The 17,238-nt window shown below is 41.1% G+C and overlaps 1 protein-coding gene across 1 annotated transcript in view; it reads left to right on the top strand.

The window, feature by feature from the left end:
* The window catches only part of ANK3 (ankyrin 3), a 196,558-nt gene that overhangs the window by 162,084 nt on the left and 17,236 nt on the right, over nt 1-17,238 (top strand). The window contains 7 exon segments of the mRNA XM_066324236.1: nt 938-4,339; nt 4,342-8,631; nt 9,272-9,346; nt 10,147-10,278; nt 11,311-11,454; nt 14,887-14,974; nt 16,844-17,222. Of these exon segments, the coding sequence (XP_066180333.1) occupies nt 938-4,339; nt 4,342-8,631; nt 9,272-9,346; nt 10,147-10,278; nt 11,311-11,454; nt 14,887-14,974; nt 16,844-17,222 (8,510 nt within the window).

Raw genomic sequence — 17,238 nt, 5'->3', positions numbered from 1 at the left:
CTGACATGACATTTGTGCATGAATAAAAACTGATTCAGTTGCTTTGCCTGCTCACGACTATCATATATCATACTTGCCATATTTCATTTACGACACACGCTTCTTAAAATCATTTCATGAAAAGTTTTACTTTAACTTTTACCAGACAAAAGGAATATTGCATGAGAAACAAATGCATATGTTCCTTTCTTTCTTTCTTTTCTTTTTTTTCCTTTTTTTTCCTTTTTTTTAAGATTGACTCAGAAAAGCTCTTGCTCTTATTGGCTTTGTGAGTGTGAAGCATATCCGAATTGTGCATGTAAGATACAGATTTGAATTTATTCCAGTTGCTTCACAGTTTGCACATCAATTGCCTGTCACTTAAAGGAATTTTGGTTTCTGCATGAAATAGTACTGAAGTGGTTTAAAAAAGATTTTAGCTACATAATGTCATTTTACGCAAGTTTATATTTTTGTATAGGTTCAAATCTGAACAGAACAACAATAGAAATTATTAAAGGGATAATTATAGTTGCACAAAGCAGAGACATACCTAAACAGGCAAAATAAAGCTGATACAAGTATTTCAGAAGTAGCACATCAGAAAGTCAATAGGAAGTAAGAGAAGAAATTTTGATGTGGCTTTATTTTTACCTTATGGATTCCTTTTGTGTGTTTTCTGTTCTCCATTGTTTGCAGATTTGGTTGCTATGTGCTTTCTGTCTTCCATTTCATGTTGCTTTTTGGTTTGGACCAGTTATCAGTATATGGCTCGTTCCTGATTTTTTTCTTTCCTTTTTTAAATCTTCTTTTGCCTCCTTCATCCCAACTCATGCAAACAATTGTACTTGCTTTTTGTAATATTACAACGTTTACTGACCAATTTTCTTCTCTGGTCTCTCTGTTTTTCAACCATTTTTGTTGATTTTTATGTTTGATTTTAATTTAACAATTTAAGAAACAGTTGAACGGAGTGCAGGAGCAACAAGATCCCTACCTGCTACTTACTCATACAAGCCATTCTTTTCAACACGGCCATATCAATCATGGACAACTGCTCCAATTACAGTGCCTGGACAAACCAAATCAGGCTTCACTTCCTTATCAAGCTCTTCCTCTAACACTCCTACAGCTTCCCCATTAAAATCAATATGGTCTGTTTCTTCTACTTCTCCAATCAAATCCACATTAGGAGCTTCTACCACATCTTCAGTTAAATCTGTTAGCGATGTAGCATCTCCGATTAGATCGTTTCGGACAATCTCTTCGCCAATAAAAACTGTTGTCTCGCAGCCTCCCTACAGTATGCAGGTCACTTCGGGCTCTTTCGTCAGAGCTCCCGCAGTCACAGAAGCTGCCAGTCTCAAAGGGCTGGCCTCCACTACCACATTCCCCTCTCGGACATCTCCAGTGACTACAGCAGGATCTCTCTTGGAGAGATCGTCCATAACCATGACGCCTCCAGCATCCCCCAAATCCAACATTAACATGTACTCTTCGAGCTTGCCGCTTAAATCGGTCATCACATCAGCATCCTCACTTTTGTCGTCCCCTCTAAAGTCAGTGGTGTCACCTGCTAAGTCAGCAGTTGATGCCGTTTCATCCACTAAAGTCATGATGGCCTCGTCTCTCTCGTCGCCAGCAAAACATGTAGCTGGGCACACAGATGTGCCATTGCTGAATGGCTCTGTGTCACCTCTGAAATACCCATCTTCTGCCAACTTAATAAATGGATCCAAAGCTGCAGGTGTTTTTCAAGACAAGATCTCTGCAGCTGCACATTCTGCAACTTGTGCTGCTAACGCAGTTGCTGACACAGCTGAGAGAGTGTTTTCAACAGCTACAACAATGTCCTTTTCTCCACTCAGGTCATTTGTGTCTTCAGCACCATCAGCTTTCCAGTCAATGAGAACTCCTCCTGCAGGTGCTTTGTACACAGCCCTTGGGTCAATATCTGCAACTACCTCATCAGTAACTTCATCGACAATAACAGTGCCAGTATACTCTGTAGTCAATGTTTTGTCTGAACCAGCATTAAAGAAGCTCCCAGAGTCGTCCTCACTTACAAAATCGGCCGCTGCATTACTGTCACCTATTAAAACATTGACTACGGAGGCACGCACGCAGCCTACCTTTACTCGAACTTCATCTCCAATAAAATCATCCTTGTTTTTAGCACCCTCTGCTCTCAAATTGTCCACACCATCTTCCTTATCCTCCAGTCAGGAGATACTGAAAGATGTTGCTGAAATGAAGGAGGATCTGATAAGAATGACTGCGATATTGCAGACAGATGTCGCAGAGGACAAGCCGTTCCAACCTGACATACCAAAAGAGGGTAGAATTGATGATGAAGAGCCCTTTAAAATTGTTGAGAAAGTAAAAGAGGACTTAGTAAAAGTTAGTGAGATTCTGAAAAAGGATGTGTGTTTAGAAAGTAAAGGGTCGGCTAAAGTATCCAAAAGTGATCAAGGACACCTGTCTGAGGATGACTGGGTAGAGTTCAGTACAGAGGAGATTGATGAAGCGAGACAGCAAGCTTTGACAAGCCCTCCCATATCTGTTCCAGAGAAGGTCCAAATTAAAACTAAAACCATGTCGGAAAAGGATTATAGCTTGTCAAAAGTTATTGATTACTTAGCAAATGATATCGGTAGCAGTTCATTAACTAACATAAAGTACAAGTTTGAAGAGGGGAAAAAAGAAGGTGAAGAGAGACAAAAGCGCATTTTAAAACCAGCCATCGCTTTGCAGGAACACAAACTTAAAATGCCTCCAGCCTCCATGAGGCCGTCAACATCGGAAAAGGAGTTATGTAAAATTGCAGACTCCTTCTTTGGAACAGACACTATTTTAGAGTCTCCAGATGACTTTTCTCAACATGATCAAGATAAAAGCCCCTTGTCAGACAGTGGCTTTGAAACGAGGAGCGAAAAGACACCTTCTGCCCCACAAAGTGCTGAAAGCACGGGGCCAAAACCACTTTTCCATGACGTGCCCATCCCTCCCGTCATTACAGAAACAAGAACTGAGGTAGTTCATGTCATCCGCAGCTACGAACCATCGTCGGAAGATATTCCAGAGCAGAAGGCAGAGGAGCTGCCGGCCTCAAAACCTACCCCTACGTTTATGGAGCTGGAGCAAAAACCTTCTGGGTCCATTAAAGAGAAGGTTAAAGCTTTTCAAATGAAAGCCAGTGGCAGTGAGGAAGACGACCATAAGTGCGTCCTTAGTAAAGGCGTCCGAGTAAAAGAAGAAACTCATATCACTACAACGACTAGGATGGTTTATCATAAACCTCCATGCACGGAAAGCACCTCAGAAAGAATTGAGGAAACAATGTCCGTTCATGACATAATGAAAGCCTTTCAGTCTGGACGTGACCCTTCCAAAGAACTGGCAGGTCTGTTTGAACACAAATCATCAGTAACGTCCGATGTTAGCAAGTCTGCTGAAACTTCACCACAACATGCAGAGAAGGACAGCAAAATGAAACCCAAACTGGAGCGAATAATAGAGGTCCATATTGAACAAGGTAATCAGGCTGAACCTACTGAAGTCATTATTAGAGAAACAAAAAAGCATCCAGAAAAAGAAATGTATGTATATCAGAAAGACTTACCTCGGGGAGATATTAACTTAAAAGAGTTGGAAAAACATGATGCTTTCCCTTGTTCAGACGAACAAGGTCAGCAAGAAGAAGAGGAGCTCACGGCCGAAGAGTCACTTCCTTCTTATCTGGAATCCTCTAGAGTTAACACTCCCGTGTCCCAGGAAGAAGACAGTCGCCCTAGTTCTGCTCAACTCATGTCTGATGACTCTTACAAAACACTGAAGCTTTTGAGTCAGCACTCAATAGAATACCATGATGATGAGTTGTCAGAACTAAGAGGGGAGTCTTACAGGTTTGCTGAGAAAATGCTTCTTTCAGAAAAGCTAGATGTGTCTCATTCTGATACTGAGGAGTCAGTTACTGACCATGCTCTACCCCTTAGTGCAGAGTTACAGGGGACTGATAAACGATGCAGAGAAAAAGTAGCTACTGCCCCCAAAAAAGAGATTCTCTCCAAAATCTATAAAGATGTATCTGAAAATGGTGTAGGTAAAATGTCTAAGGAGGATCATTATGATAAAGTGACAGTGTTACACTACACTGGAGATATTAGTAGTCACAAACATGCCATGTGGATGCGCTTTACTGAGGACAGATTAGACAGAGGTAGAGAAAAGTTGATATATGAAGACAGGGTGGACAGGACTGTTAAAGAGGCAGAAGAAAAACTGACTGAAGTATCCCAGTTTTTTCGGGATAAAACAGAGAAGTTGAATGATGAGCTACAGTCTCCAGAGAAAAAGCAGCATAAAAAAATGGCAAGGAAATACATTCTAGCCAGAGCTCTGCCAGCAGCAGCCCTGAGAAAGTTCTGCTCTCTGAATTGCCATCGTCTGGGGATGAGTGGAGTAAGGTGAAGCAGTATGCACATGATGGGAAGTGCTTTCCCAAGGTGGATGAAAGAAAAGCATCCAGTTTGCCCAGCAGTCCTGAAAAAAGGATATATGTGCAACCTGCCGAGGACTCTAAACGAACTATGGAACACAAAGGAAGTGCTCAGCAGACTGGAGTACCTGAGACTGGATTTCAGCTGAAGCAGTCAAAGCTCAGTTCCATTAGGCTTAAATTTGAACAAGGTATAAGTCCCAGAAGTAAGGACGTAACTCAAGAAGAAAAAAAGCTGGACGGTCAGTCCAAAATCCCAGTAAAAAAATTGCAAGAAAGTAAGTTACCAGTGTATCAGTCCTATTCGAGAGAGAAACACGCCAAGCAAATAGAGGTCATTGATGGGGGCACAGCTTTACAGAAAGAAGTGAAAATACATGAAGCCCTCGTTCCAGGTAAAGGGAAAGCTGTGGAGGACTTCCATGCTTCAGACACACAAAAACAAAGAACTGAGGAAATGAGGAAAGGCGTGCCAGAATGCTTGTCAGAACCACGGGCAAAAGACCTGGTGTATGGCTCAGACTCAACAACGAAGGGACACTGGGACAAAAAAATCTATAGGACGTGGGAAAGTCCTGGAACTTCTAACCATAAAACACAGAAGGAAAAGCTTTCACATGTGCTGGTTCCAGATACAGTAAAAGAAAACCATGTTGACCATGCTGAATCTAAAACTGACAAAAAAAGCGAATTTATCACTGTGACAGAGCACAAAGTGGCCTCAAATGGAATTAATTCAGAAGAAGTGAAGGAACTGACTGTAAAATCCCCCTCAAAGAGGGTTTTGTACAGAGAATTTGTTGTCAGGGAGGGGGAACGTAACGGTGAAGTGGCTGATAAAATATCCAAAAGGAAAGAAGAAATTGCTGTGTCCCATATTCCAGTCAGAATTGTTGAGGAGAAGAGAGCCATGCTTGATGGTGTCTATGAACTTTCAGCTAAAGTATCCCAATCAGCTGTGATTCAGGAGAAAGTTGAAAGACAGATTGATTATGTGGAAGATGAAAAAATAAAGCATTCAGAAATCAGAAAAGTTACCAAGCAGCAGAGCTCAATAGGTCTAAGTCCTCCTGCTGAGGAAACAGAGTTATCCCCTAGCAAATCACCAGATTCTTTAGAATGTAGCCCAGGAAAGGAATTTCCTTCAAGTGATGTAGTTGACCCCGGTGCCAGTGATTACTTGGATAAAGCTGCACCGCTAGTAAGCACTGAGGGAGTAAAAGAAATTAAGACCTTACCTGTTTATGTCAGTTTTGTTCAAGTAGGAAAGCAATATGAAAAAGAGGTACAGCAAGGAAGTATTAAAAAAATTGTCAGTCAGGAGAGTAAGACAGTCCAAGAGACAAGGGGGACATTTTACACAGCTAGGCAGCAAAAGCAACCTCCTTCTCCACAAGGTAGTCCAGAAGATGACACGCTAGAACAAGTGTCCTTTATAGACAGCTCTGGTAAAAGCCCTTTAACACCAGAAACTCCAAGTTCAGAGGAAGTGAGTTACGAGTTTACATCTAAAACACCTGACTCACTAATAGCTTATATCCCAGGCAAGCCCAGCCCTATACCTGAGGTATCTGAGGAGTCAGAGGAGGAAGCAGAGGCTAAGACAACATCTGTGAAACAGGCAGAGGTTGAGGAACCACAGGTTGACAAAAACTTACCTAATCTTATAAATAAGGACTCTAACAAAAGACCCAAAGGTAACAGAGTTGCCTATATTGAATTCCCTCCTCCTCCACCACTGGATGCAGATCAAGGCGAGTCTGAAAAGAAGCCTCATTATTCCACTGAGAGTGAAATGGAGATGACTGAAGTGAACTTGCAAGATGACCATGACAAGTGCCAACTGGCTGAACCTGTCATCAGAGTACAGCCACCTTCTCCTGTGCCACCGGGAGCAGATGTCAGTGACTCCAGTGACGATGAGTCCCTCTATCAACCCGTTCCGCTTAAAAAGTACACGTTCAAACTGAAAGAGCTGGAAGATGACCAGAAAGAAACCTCAAAACCCAGAGCCCCTGAAAAGATTGAGAAACAGAAAGAGTTAGGACATCCCACTTCTGGGAAACCCAATGAGTTTGACACTGGGCTTGATTCACCCCAGAATGATGTAGTGCAAAACGGGAGTAACAATGACCAGTCTGTCACAGAGTGTTCCATAGCAACCACTGCAGAATTCTCCCATGATACCGATGCGACAGAGATTGACTCTCTGGACGGTTATGATTTGCAAGATGAAGATGATGGTTTAACTGAGAGTGATTCTAAACTTGCAGGTCCGGCAGTTGAAACCAAAAAGGACGTATGGACTACAGAAGGCATTCTAAAGCAGACTGATCGCTGCTTTAGCCAGAGTAAGCTTGAAGTCATTGAGGAGGAAGGCAAGGTAGGCCCTGAAGAAGACAAGACGCCTTCAAAAGGTCCATCTTCTGACAAAGCTGGAGATAAGAGCGATAAGAAGTCAGGGGCACAATTTTTCTCTTTGGAAGGCAGACACCCTGACAGGACTGTATTTCCTGACTCCTATTTCAGTTACAAAGTAGACGAAGAATTTGCAACGCCTTTCAAAACTGTGGCCACCAAGAGTCTAGATTTTGACCCGTGGTCCAATAACCGAGGTGACGATGAAGTGTTTGAGACTAAATCAAGGGATGATGAGGCTAAGCCATTTGGCCTGGCAGTGGAAGACAGATCTCAAGCAACAACACCTGACACAACACCAGCCAGAACTCCAACAGATGAGAGTACGCCAACTAGCGAGCCCAACCCCTTCCCATTTCATGAGGGGAAGATGTTTGAGATGACTCGCAGTGGTGCAATTGACATGAGCAAGAGGGATTTTGTTGAAGAAAGACTCCAATTTTTTCAGATTGGTGAGCATACTTCTGAAGGGAAGTCAGGGGACAAGGGGGAAGGGGATAAAAGTACAGTCACTGCCATCACACAGCCACAGGCAGGGGACAGCACTGTAGAAACAAACCTAGAGAGACCAGTAGAAACAACAGCAGTTGAAAACATGCCCGGCATCCAGGCCAGTGGAGATTGCATGGAACAAACACTTGGTAGTAACTCAATGGAGAAATCATCGGCAGCAGTAAACGCTTCCAAAGTTGATCCCAAATTGCGCACACCAATTAAAATGGGAATTTCTGCTTCCACCATGACTCTGAAGAAAGATGGCCCTGGCGAAGTGACAGATAAGATAGAAGCTGTGATGCCAAATGGTGAGGGATTAGAAAATGAAACTGTAGCAGTGATTGCGAGTTCAGCTTCTAGCCAGACGAGCTGTAGGCAAACAGAAAACACTGATTTCCCAAAAGATAATTTTAATAACAACAACAATTTGGATTCATCTGCTGTCCCTACAGATGATATTACCTGTAATGTAGTGCTAAAAGAACATTTGGAACCGAAATGTTCCCTCCAGAAAGCTAATCAAGCGAAAAGCCCTTCAGGAAAAGGTACAGGGACAACACAAGGACACAGAGTAAGAGATAAGCAAAAGCCACACGGAGAGCAGCAAAAGTCAACAGAGTTGGTAGGAGCTAGAGGAAAATCAAAGCTTCCTGTAAAGGCCAGCTCAGTAAAACAAGTCTTTTCACAAAATAATCTCCAAAGCAATACAGGGAGTAAAGCGAAAGAGGCTAGTAAGCCTGACAAAGCAAAACAAAATAATTCTTCTCCCTGTCTAGAAGCAAGGTCTAGGATTCCTGTAAAAAACACACATAGGAGTAATCTAGCTAGAAGAACTCCAGCCCTGCCAAAACAAGAGCAGGTAGAGAAAGAAAAACCAAAACAACTTCCTTCTAAATTACCAGTAAAGGTAAGATCTACCTCCGTCACCATGACAACAGTTAAAGTAAAGAAAAATCAGCTTAGGGAGGTATGTAAACATTCTATTGAATATTTTAAGGGAATTAGTGGTGAGACATTAAAGCTTGTGGATCGTCTTTCTGATGAAGAGAAAAAGATGCAGTCAGAGGTCTCTGATGATGAAGAAGACAGTACATCAAGGAACACATCCTTATCAGAAGCTACTCAAGTTTACCAGCCTTCCATTACACCGAAGTCTGCTAGAGACATGAGAACAGAGGCAGCATCTATAAAATCAAAGATTGAAAAGGCCGACAGTGAGAGGAGGAGGAGTAAGAGGACTGGTGAGAATGAAGGCAGTCAGGTTTCTGGAGCTCTCATGGCTCACCTCGTGGAGATCAAGCCTAGTTTGTAAAACTTTCAACTTGTTGATCCTAGTGCATGAACTGTTGTGATTGCCTGTGGAGTGACTTAACTGTAGTTTTCATTCTGTCATTGTCATCTGTATGTGCTGTCTTATTCTCTTTTTTCTTCCTTCAAACAAATTCTGTACTGTAGAAAGCTAGCGAAGCATGCCAAAGACATTCATGTAACTCAGAAATTGATGTAACTCAGAAATCAAAAGTTGTCTTTTGTGACAGTATATTTGTTCTGTCAACGTAGAGAAAATAGACAATAATCTGGCCTTGGTGGTTTTCACCAGTAATTGAACAACTTGTCTATAGTCTTAAGAGCTAGATTGTCAGCATGTTTGGTTTCATTACACGACATCATGTAGTTCTACATTTTGGCTTTACACAGGTGAAAATCTAAAAGCTGTGAAAAAATTTTGTTTTGTAGGTTACTAGGTCACACAATCATTCTAGTAAACAATATAAGCACTGTCAACTTAGTCAATTAAAGCTATTATTTTATAATAAACTATTATCCAGTATTGTGGTTTTCTGTGCAAAATCTTTTTAATTGAGAAATTGTAAATCACAGGTCCACAGAGTCCATGTGAACGGACAGATATAAGGATGGCAATTGTAGCTGATCACCTAGGACTTAGCTGGACAGGTAAGCTTTTCTGCTTTAATATTTAAATCGGTCTTTGCTATTGCATTTTCAGGTATTCTTTTACCAAGAGGCGCAGCCAGGCTGCATCAGGCTGCAAAACATGCAGTATATTGCTGGGCAAAGATGCCTAATAGGAAATTATTCCTTGATCTTCCAAGTAAATCGAAGAGAAACTCAGAGAAAATAGCTAAATGTCTTTCCTCTCAGTATGTTCTCCCAAGGAGCTGGGAGGGCTCAGGGCTCTCCCTGGGGTGTTTGCTGTCCCTGGACAGCAGTTTTCCCTGGTTGCAGGGAGCCCAGCAGCCAGACAAGTCGGTGCTGGATGCTCTGGCCCCCTGTAGCCCCCTAGTCTGCCCTTCCTGGGCTCACAGCTGCAGCAGCAGCAGCTCTGCCAGGGCTCAGGTGACGACAGCACCACTGCTGAGCTGCACGGGGTGCTCCCAGGGGGAATAACAATCAGTGGCAATAAACAGTGGCAATAATTTATAAATTAGCAGTGATGAGGCGATCTCCAGGGAGGGCTTTTTCATCATGTTTAAGTGGCTTACTGAGTGTAAGCGTGTTAATCGCTCCCAGAGATAATTGAAATTCAAAATGATGTCTTAGGAAATTAAAGTATGGGGATATAATGCCATGTTCATTGTTACCTGTAAAGTTTGTTTCAGGCAGTTTTGTTGATGTCTCTGTGACCTATGAAAGTTATTATTTTTAAGCTCGACAAGGCAATTGAGAGATTTGTGCTTTACTTGGTGTTTTTGGGTTTGTTTTCTTTTCTCGCTTGCTTTTTTTTGTCTTTATAGAACTGGCAAGAGAACTGAATTTTTCTGTGGATGAAATAAATCAAATCCGAGTAGAAAACCCAAATTCTCTTATTGCTCAAAGCTTCATGTTATTAAAAAAATGGGTTACCAGAGATGGGAAAAATGCTACAAGTAAGTTCAAGTAGTTTCTTTTGTTGTTTATAAGGTATAGCCCATTTCATCTGTTGCCAAGTTGAAGAAAACATTTGAATGTCCTTCACAAACCATGAATGAAAAAAGAAGTTTCATTTACATTTTTACCAGGAGTCAGAAATATGTTGTGTTTATTCACTACATACACAGAAGGAAATAATCTATTCTCCACATCCATAATTGATGTGACAAGTAATGAACTTGAACTCCAGTAAATAAAATAATAGGGAAAACTTTCCAATAGCAAGGAATGTGAAACATGGAAATGACTGCCTGGAAAATTTAGGTAGTCTCACACTATTGCAGGTCATAGGAAAAGGCTAAACTTCTTCCTGTGAGGAGTGATGGAGACACTGATTCTGTGTTGATAATTCTGGGTTTGTCTATATATTTCACTTGAATTATTGCTCAAACTGAAAGAGAGGGGTTGAATTTTGTGTGGTGTCAATGGTTTTCGTTACCCTTCTCTGATCCACAAACTCCTACACACCACTTGAGTCTCCTCTGATCTCTTTTACTGGAAAAGGAGTTTCCAGTATTACTGTGTTGTCACAACAGGATTATTGTAAATGAGATTTCATGATGTACTGCACGAATAGCCTTATGTGCATTATTACCTACGTGACTGCCTATTCTGTTGTTCCTCAAAACAGAGTGGTAAAAGGATTTTTACACTGCCTTTACACTCCAGTAAAAGGATATTTTCTGTCAGTAGCCAGTAAATATGTTCTTTAAGAACTATCTGACCTTATTCCTTGTGCCTTTTGTGTTGTAACATAATTATACCTGGAGAAAGTATAGACTCTTAATAGATAGGTGTCTTGAATAAGTAGGCAGCTGTATGACTGTTCAGACATATGCTGGGGTTTGCTAGAACCAAAGGCATTGGGACATGCCAGCAATTTGTAAGTAATGCAATGTGAATGTAACTGAAATAAATGATCACACAGTTTTGCAGTGCTGAACCTTTTTCTGATGTGTGTTTTTGTTGTGGTTTTTTTTTTTTTTCAGCTGATGCCTTAACTTCTGTATTGACAAAAATTAATCGAATAGATATTGTGACCCTGTTGGAAGGACCAATATTTGATTATGGAAATATTTCAGGCACCAGAAGTTTTGCAGATGAAAATAACGTATTTCATGATCCCATTGATGGTAATTGAATTCTGTAGTCATATTTAATTCAGTGACATGTCCAATAATACAATAATGTTGTATAAACCAGACTTTAAGAAAAGATTGTAAGTTCTATTCGAACAATAATTTTAAATGTGTAAAGGGGTTTTCCTCTCCTAAAGCATGATACAACAGAATCATAGAATATCCTCAGCTGGAAGGGACCTGTGAAGATCATCGAGTCCAACTCCTGGCCTTGCACAGGACAGCCCCAGGAATCACACCATGTGCCTGAGAGCATTGTCCAAACACATCTTGAACTCTGGCAGGCTTGGAGCTGTGACCACCTCTCTGTTCCAGTGCCTGACCAGCCTCTGAAACACCTCCTCCAAATATCCAGCCTACACCTCCCCTGACACAGCTTCCTGCTGACTCATGTTCAACTTACCATCGACCAGGGCCTCCAGGTCGTTTTCCACAGGGCTGCTCTCCAGCCTCTCATTCCCCAGCCTGTGCACACAGCCAGGGTTGCCCCGTGCCAGGTGCAGAACCCAGCACTTGTCTTTGTTAAAGTTGTTTGGTTGGTGATTGCCCAGCCCTCCCTGTCTTGGAGCTGCTCCCAATCCCATATCATCAGCAAACTTCCTTAGCACACCTTCAAGGCCTGCATCCAAGTCATTTATGGGGATATGTAGGTTGCACATTAATATCTCAGACAATAAACTCAGAGCCCCACAAATGTGTGCCTGAGTAAACACTGGTTCCCACCAGCCTCAGTGTCAGTTGGTTGACAAGACCAAGTTTTTCTCCTACAACAGTTGTCCTTTGTGGCTTGCCCATGTCTATTTTTTATGTACCTGGTATTTAATGCTCGACAATTTACCCAGAAATATGTGTATTCTTTGACTTCCTGTCTAGATTTGTAGTAATAAAAACTGTACAAGGAAAAAAAAAAAAAAAAGAGGAAGAACAAGGGTGGGGGGAAGTGCCTAATATTTCCATGGAATAAATTAATGTGCAATTTACTACCAAGCCTCTTTGAGACAGGTGAACATCAATTGCTTTATGATTTTCACTTGGACCATTTCTCCAATGACAGTAGAAATATAAGAAAATGTTTTATTAATGCATGAGTGAATATCTTTTTCAGTCTGCTAATGGGTAAAGTTGTGTAATAGTTTTTGCATGGAAGCTGTATCAACTGAAAGCAGAACTGTGCAAGTTAAATTTGAGTCAGATTAAAAACAAAACTGAAATTCACCTTGTAAAACAAAATTTCCACAGAAGTGTTTATTATTTATCAGTATCCTGAAGATGCTAAATGTTCACTTTTTCTTGTTTCAAATGTTAGGTAACAGGCACTGGATTATTACTTTGATTTTATTCACTTATAAATAGCTCCTTAAATAAGATTTTTTTTTTGTAAGTAAAATTTCTTTTGGCTTTTGTAATTTGTTCAATTATGTTTTGGCTTTCTATGTATTTTAATAAGATTTTTTTTTTCTTTAGAGCATATGAGCTCAGTGTACCTCCATTATTGAGCAGCATTGCTGGTCATTGAATCATTGCACTACAGAAATAGTTTTCTGTTGACATTTTAAGAAAGTTGCTCTTGAAATGTTGCTTGAGCCTTTTGACAGTAGCATCAATGTTTTTATGAAAAAAGCGCTTCTTTGCAGTTGCTTTGTGTCTCTCCTCTTCTCTGAACCTTCCTCAAGCTTCCTTTCCTCACCAAGACCAGACCACCTTTGCCTTTCTCTCGGCTGGTTCAGGAAACAAACCCCCAAGCCCTGTTGATGCACCTCCCCTTACAGACAGCACCGTGTCCAGTTAACCACACAGCATGTGTTTTTTCCTTTCCTAGGTTGCCCAACCTCATTTGCCAGAATGCGAACTTAAGGTTTCGTTGCCATTTTTTTATGTGTGTATTCAGTTTAATCCTTTTGTATGTTTTTTTGTTTGTTTTTTTTTTAATGATTTCATCATTTTTTCTTTTCTCTTTATTTGATCAGTGTATCTGATTGTACCAATGTCACCAAGATCACCTCAATCTTCAAGATCACCAAGATCTCCTTACTCACCACAGTCCTCTCACCCGTATAACTTCACTGTACCTGAAATATTCATATAGCTCTCCCTTGTTGTGTTTTTGTTCTTTTATCCCTTCATTAACTTCCTTACTTTAGTTTTTCTCTCCTGCTGTGTATTTAGATCTACTATCTTTTAGTGTGCTCATTAGGATCCATTTCTGTTCTTCATTCTTCAGCTAGTCCATTCTTGTACTCTGTGGTTAAATTGGAGGTATATGTTAGTAACACTGTATTTCTGGTATTGTGTATTTTTATATAAAAGCATATTAAAAATGTGGACCTGTTTTAGAAAGAATACCTGCCAACAAAAAGTGGCTGTCCTGTGTTATGATCTACTGCTGTCTTTAAAATCTGTTCATTAAACTTCCAAATTTAAAATACAAAAATAAATAAAAGCTTGGAAATAAAGATTTACACAATATGGCTGCAAGAGATTGTCTTGTATGTAAGGGGACAACCACCCTTGTCCACATTTGATTTATTGCATGCCCATAAGACAATCTGCTATAGCTTGGAAATGTTTAAAATGGCTGCACATGCAATTGCTGAAAAACTTATGGACTATTAAAAAATAGTCAGAAGTACTGGCTTCACTGTAATATTCGCTGGCAGTACTCATTCTTCGTTCCGTCTCTTTAGGACAAAGTCACAAAATCTATCAGAACTGCATTGGTTCTTGTACACTTGCACCTCCTCATATGTTTCATACCTTATGTAACCCATGAATCATTTGGCATTTGCTTATTTGTTGCTCCATGCTTCATCCCAGTCAGTCCAAATGTGCTGTCTTCCTTAGGTTATCCCTCCATCCAAGTGGAACTGGAAACTCCCACTGGGTTGCGCTTCGTGCCGCCCACCCCTTTCCAGCAGGACGATTTCCTTAGCGACACCTCTAGCCTAGAGTCACCCCTTAGAACTCCCAGTAGACTGAGTGACGTGTTAGTGACCTCCCAGGGACACGTAGATGGTACAGCAGCAGCACCGCCAGTGGTGACTGAAGAGGACACTTCCCTGGATGACAGCAAAGTTGATTTCTCAGTGCCTAGAGAAGGAACACCTAAAGATATTTCCATAGGCGAGAGCCAGTTGGAGGAAGTGGACCTTAAAGATTTTCCACGGTATCTCGGTAGTTATGGCGGGATATCCAGAGATGCTAAACAAAGGCAGAGTGAAGAGACTAGTAAAAGAGGAGTGAGGACTGAACAGCCCGAGAGAGAAAAGTCTGGTACTGATGAGGAGATGACGGCAGAAAAGTTTAAGTCTCTGTTTGAGGACATTCACCTGGAAGAAGGAGCTGAGTCTGAGGAGATGACGGAAGAAAGAGTGTGGTCAATTCTTAAAGGTGTTCAACAAGCAGAACGCGAAATGTCTTCAATTGCAGGTTGGCAGCCTGACTCCTCCAGCGTCTCCGAGGCACCGACGTCGGGGCGCAGGATAGGCGGCAGCCTGCTGGATCGCCTGGACGAGAGGTGAGCACCCCCGTGTGTGTCAGCAGGCTCCCCACACTGCCTCGGCCACCAGCAGCACTGCACACGCTCTGAGAACGTGTCTATACTCATGTGTACAGTTAAAGGAAAAACTTGATCTGGCCTCAGATATATTTGTCTTTGAAAATGTGTATTTATCAGGTTTCATTCTTGATACAGGCATTTGAGAAGTATTTCCTATTATCTTTAGCAGGTAATATTTCCTTTCACGTTCTTCATCTTGTGTATTTCTATTCATCTCAGTGGTGCATAGATGTAGCTGGAATCAAGAACATTACCTGAAACCAGAGTACTACATTGCTCTTATTTTTGAGCACCTTTATAGCAGTCATCCTTTCCATGAGGCATCTCTTTGCCTTCCCTCAGATAATTGTTACTCTTCCCATAAACCGATTTTTGAACTGTCACTTTTTATAACACTTACTTCAAGTGTATGATGTCATGCTAATTTACTAGACTTTTTAAAAAATGAGTTATGAGGCATAAGAAGGTAAGAATGGTGATACTAAGCCCTAGTACTGTATGTTGTCTCACAGCATACTGCAGCGGAAGGAGAGTGATGTATGTGCTGTTTTCCCCCTGCACTCTCCCAGGCTCCACTTGTCTCTGACATAATGACCTGCTGAGAGGGATGCTTTTTATATATCTATCCTCGGTGCATTTCTCTTGTACAAGATTTTCCAGCCTGCCCTTGGACCTCCTTAAACTTTCAACATGGACAGTATGTGTTGTCCTGTTCAGCCCTACTGGTGCCCACTGGGCAAGGGGTTCCTGCAGTCACTAATTGAAGGAGCCAGGTCTCCAGGAGCTATAAATCACCACAGAATGATTATTTGCACAGTGATCATTTGTCTGTGAAACAGTTTGCATCCTTTGCATCTTTCACTCAGGATGTTTTAAGGTTCAAGGTAGCATTAGATACTCACTTATTAAATCCAGTGGGAATTTGATCATTGATTTCAGCAAATTCATTGTCTTTCAATACTGTAAAGCACTTGAACTACTACTGATGTGATTCCTGTTGTTAAGCAAATGCTGTTATTCTGATTTTATATTGTGTTAAATTAGAAAAATAGATCACTTCTGGAAGTAAAAGGGCTTCCTTAAGAAGATAACAATTTCTAGCTAGATGAATTCACTTTGCTATCTTTCAAAAGAGTTTTGCCAGCAAACAGCTGCCATATTTTCCTATGTCAGCATTACACATAGTGTTTAACAGAAAGTGAGCAAAAATACAAAGGAAAAGAAAACTTTATGAGAAGTGCAGGTGAAACCTCTCCATAAGTAATCTGAGGCAAAATTCTGGTCAGCTTTCTGTCTTTTAGTAACCTTCCTTGCCTTTGGCTCTGCATATTACTGAGACTTTGCAGTATCTAAGGACTTATTTACAGATAACCATATTTTTTAAAAGGCAAGACCTATTTGAAGTACAGATATTGTACTTTGGGGGAAAAATAACTGGTAATTGCATGGTAACAGATACTTTCATCACTTCTTTGATTAGAGAGCGGTTTAAAAATTAGTGCCTTGAGGCTTTAGCTCATGATTATACAAGAGAACTGGTGTATTTTTTTTTCCTCTTTTTCTTCCCCTCCACCAAGTGAAAGGAGATTAACATAAAACATTTGGCCTTGTCCACCATATTTTCATTGCTTCTGGAATGATGCCATGATGCAGAAGACAAGGTTATTAAATAGATTGATGTTTGCAAGTGAAGTCTAAAATTTTACTTTTCTCTGTGTGAAACGTATGGGCTCAGGCTGAAGGCTCAGTAAGAGGCTTGGTGCTTTGCCCTTCTGGCTGTGATTTAAGCCCTGAACAGCTGTCTGTTCCTTTCTCTTTTTCTTGTAGTTCGGACCAATGTCGGGATTCTGTTACCTCATATGTCAAAGGAGAACTAGGGAAGCCAGAAACAAATGGAAGCCTATCCGAGTCCACATCAGAGACAAAATCTAAATCCTACATCCAGGAAGCTGTAAATGATGTGGGAAAACACAGTGACAAAGAAGTCCTGAAAACAAAGTCCCAGATCTCAACTGGTACTGATGAGCAAACATTATCATCAACAGCATATCAGAAATCTTTGGAAGAGACCAGCAAGCCAACAACAGAAGGCAGCAAAACATCTGTGCCTGTCAGTGTGAAGAAGATGAGCTGGAGTACTTCTGAGGATGGCAAGCCAAGAACAAGCATCCCAGAGGAGGAGGGAGCAGTAATGTCTGAACAGAAGGTACAGTATGTCCTGT

The sequence above is a fragment of the Sylvia atricapilla genome, chromosome 8 (genome assembly GCF_009819655.1).
Source record: "Sylvia atricapilla isolate bSylAtr1 chromosome 8, bSylAtr1.pri, whole genome shotgun sequence".
NCBI classification, from domain to species: Eukaryota; Metazoa; Chordata; class Aves; order Passeriformes; family Sylviidae; genus Sylvia; species Sylvia atricapilla.
This window is presented reverse-complemented; position numbering and strand designations above follow the sequence as displayed.